This window comes from Mandrillus leucophaeus, unplaced genomic scaffold (genome assembly GCF_000951045.1).
Source record: "Mandrillus leucophaeus isolate KB7577 unplaced genomic scaffold, Mleu.le_1.0 Scaffold64, whole genome shotgun sequence".
Taxonomy (NCBI): Eukaryota; Metazoa; Chordata; class Mammalia; order Primates; family Cercopithecidae; genus Mandrillus; species Mandrillus leucophaeus.
This window is the reverse complement of record NW_012106919.1, coordinates 7,442,745-7,444,951: the sequence shown is the minus strand read 5'-3', so window position 1 is coordinate 7,444,951 and position 2,207 is coordinate 7,442,745. Positions and strand designations below refer to the sequence as shown.

The window sequence follows — 2,207 nt, the reverse complement described above, 5'->3', positions numbered from 1 at the left end:
CCACCCAAACCTCATCTTGAATTCCCAAGTATTGTGGGAGGTACCTGGTGGGAGGTAATTGAATCATGGGGGCAGGTCTTTCCCATGTTGTTCTCGTGATAGTGAATAAGTCTCATGAGATCTTATGGGTTTATAAGGGGGAGTTCCCCTGCACAAGCTCGCTGTCTATTTTCCTGCTGCCATTTATGTAAGACATGACTTGCTCCTCCTTGTCTTCCACCGTGATTGTGAGGCCTCCCCAGCTATGTGGAACTGGGAGTCCATTAAACCTTTTCCTATAGACATACCCAGTCTTGGATATGTCTTTATAACCAGTGTGAAAACCGACTAATACAATCCTATAGAGAATTTTTGCCAAAAATGCTTAACCAGAATGTAATCAAGAGGAAACAGAGACAAATGTCTACCAAAATGTAGACATTCTGTAAGACTACCAGCCTAGCCTCTTCAAAAATCAATATCATTAAAACAAAAAAGATGGGATGATTGTTCTAAACTGAAACAGACTAAAGTGATATAAAAACTAATGTGAAACCTAAGCTTTGATTAGATCTTTGGTTAAGGAAAAAACAGCTGTAAAAGATATTTTGGAGAAACTGCACAAGTTTGGTTAGGAGACTGTGTAAGAGAGGACATTGTTAAATTACCGTTAATTTCTTGGGTATGATGATGGTGCTGTGAATATGTAGGAGAATGTCTTCATTTTCAGGAGCCGCATGCTGAAGAATTTAGGGATGAAATAAAATTTAGTGTTTCCCTCTGGTAAACTGAGTAGTTAAAATACCCAGATAGAGGAATTTTCTACTGTACAGTACGATACTTGAAGTTCCTGTTTGTTAAAGGCAAACATTATATCATATTTTAAGAATCCCTGCCTCTTAATGGCTTTCTTATATTTAGTCTTTCTAAAGAGAGTGGGAGAAAAGGTACCTTGTTCATTGTAAAACACCTTGTTCAATGTTTGTTCATACAAACAGTAGTAGTCATTATATCATTGTACAAAATATCACTTTGTAAGGTTCATTTCGGGTTTTCTAGATTTCGAGCCACGTAAGGTTTCAGAACAGAAGTCCTCAAGTGTGGCTAGCCTTCCAAAACCAGATATTTCTGCGGCTAAGAAGGATTTCCCTGCTCAGAACCAAACTGAAAATTTAACAAAATCTCCTGAAGGTATGGCAGTCATTTTTTTATCTTATTGTTTCTTGAAACTGAACATTATGCCTTTTTGGCTTATGGGAGATGGCATTAGGAAGCGTGGTTGAGAGTTACAGAAAAAAATTGAGAGGGTCACAGATCCTGGGGCTACACAGCTTTGCAAAGCTTCTTAATACATCAAAGTATCTTAAATAACATTTTTGAGAATGACTGAAAGTTCCAGATTGAAGGAAAGAAACATAAAGCAATATTTTTCGATGTTATTTTATTTCATTTTACTTAATTTTTTCCCTTTTAATTATCTAAGAACTTGTATGATTTATTGAAGATCAGACAACACCTGACAGCTTTTCTCGCGTAGTCAAAAATTTGGTACTTAGATTTACCTGTTATCTCAGTACTTTCTTGGTCCTGCAGGTGCTAGAAGAAAAACATAAGATGTAGTCTCTATCTTACATAGCACATAATCTTACTGGACTAGCAGAAATTGAAATACAGAATAATACAGGATTATATCTAGTTACAATAGAGTCACATCATGCTGATTTCACTAAGATAATTCAACTAAATATAGTTGGTCACAAAAGAGAGAGAGAGAGAGAGTAATTTGCATTGTGTAGATAATTTTGCCACCACTTGGTTCCTGTGGGCATGTTCCATGCTTAATGTGAGATGGGAATCTACAGATGGGTTTCAGTTATCTCTTATAGAGCAAGTATTTTGCCACATTTAAGGGTGAATTAAAAGATTTACCTGGCCAGGCACTGTGGCTCATGCCTGTAATCCCAGCACTTTGTGAGGCCGAGGTGGGCAGATCACTTGAGGTCGGGAGTGCAAGACCACTGGCCAACATGGTGAAACCCTGTATCTACTAAAAATACAAAAATTAGCTGGGCATGGTGGCGCGTGCCTGTAATGCTAGCTACTGAGGAGGCTGAGGCGGAGAATCGCTTGAATCTGGGAGGCAGAGGTTCCAATGAGCTGAGATCGTGCCACTGCACTCCAGCCTAGGCAACAGAGTGAGACTCTATCTTAAAAAAAAAGAAAAAGAA

At 38.3% G+C, this 2,207-nt stretch overlaps 1 protein-coding gene across 1 annotated transcript in view; it reads left to right on the top strand.

Annotated features, from left to right (window-relative positions):
• Positions 1-2,207, top strand: part of SPAG17 (sperm associated antigen 17) — a 242,530-nt gene that overhangs the window by 207,351 nt on the left and 32,972 nt on the right. The window contains exons 42-43 of the mRNA XM_012000865.1: positions 776-831; positions 1,019-1,170. Of these exons, the coding sequence (XP_011856255.1) occupies positions 776-831; positions 1,019-1,170 (208 nt within the window). The remainder of the gene's footprint in view (positions 1-775; positions 832-1,018; positions 1,171-2,207) is intronic.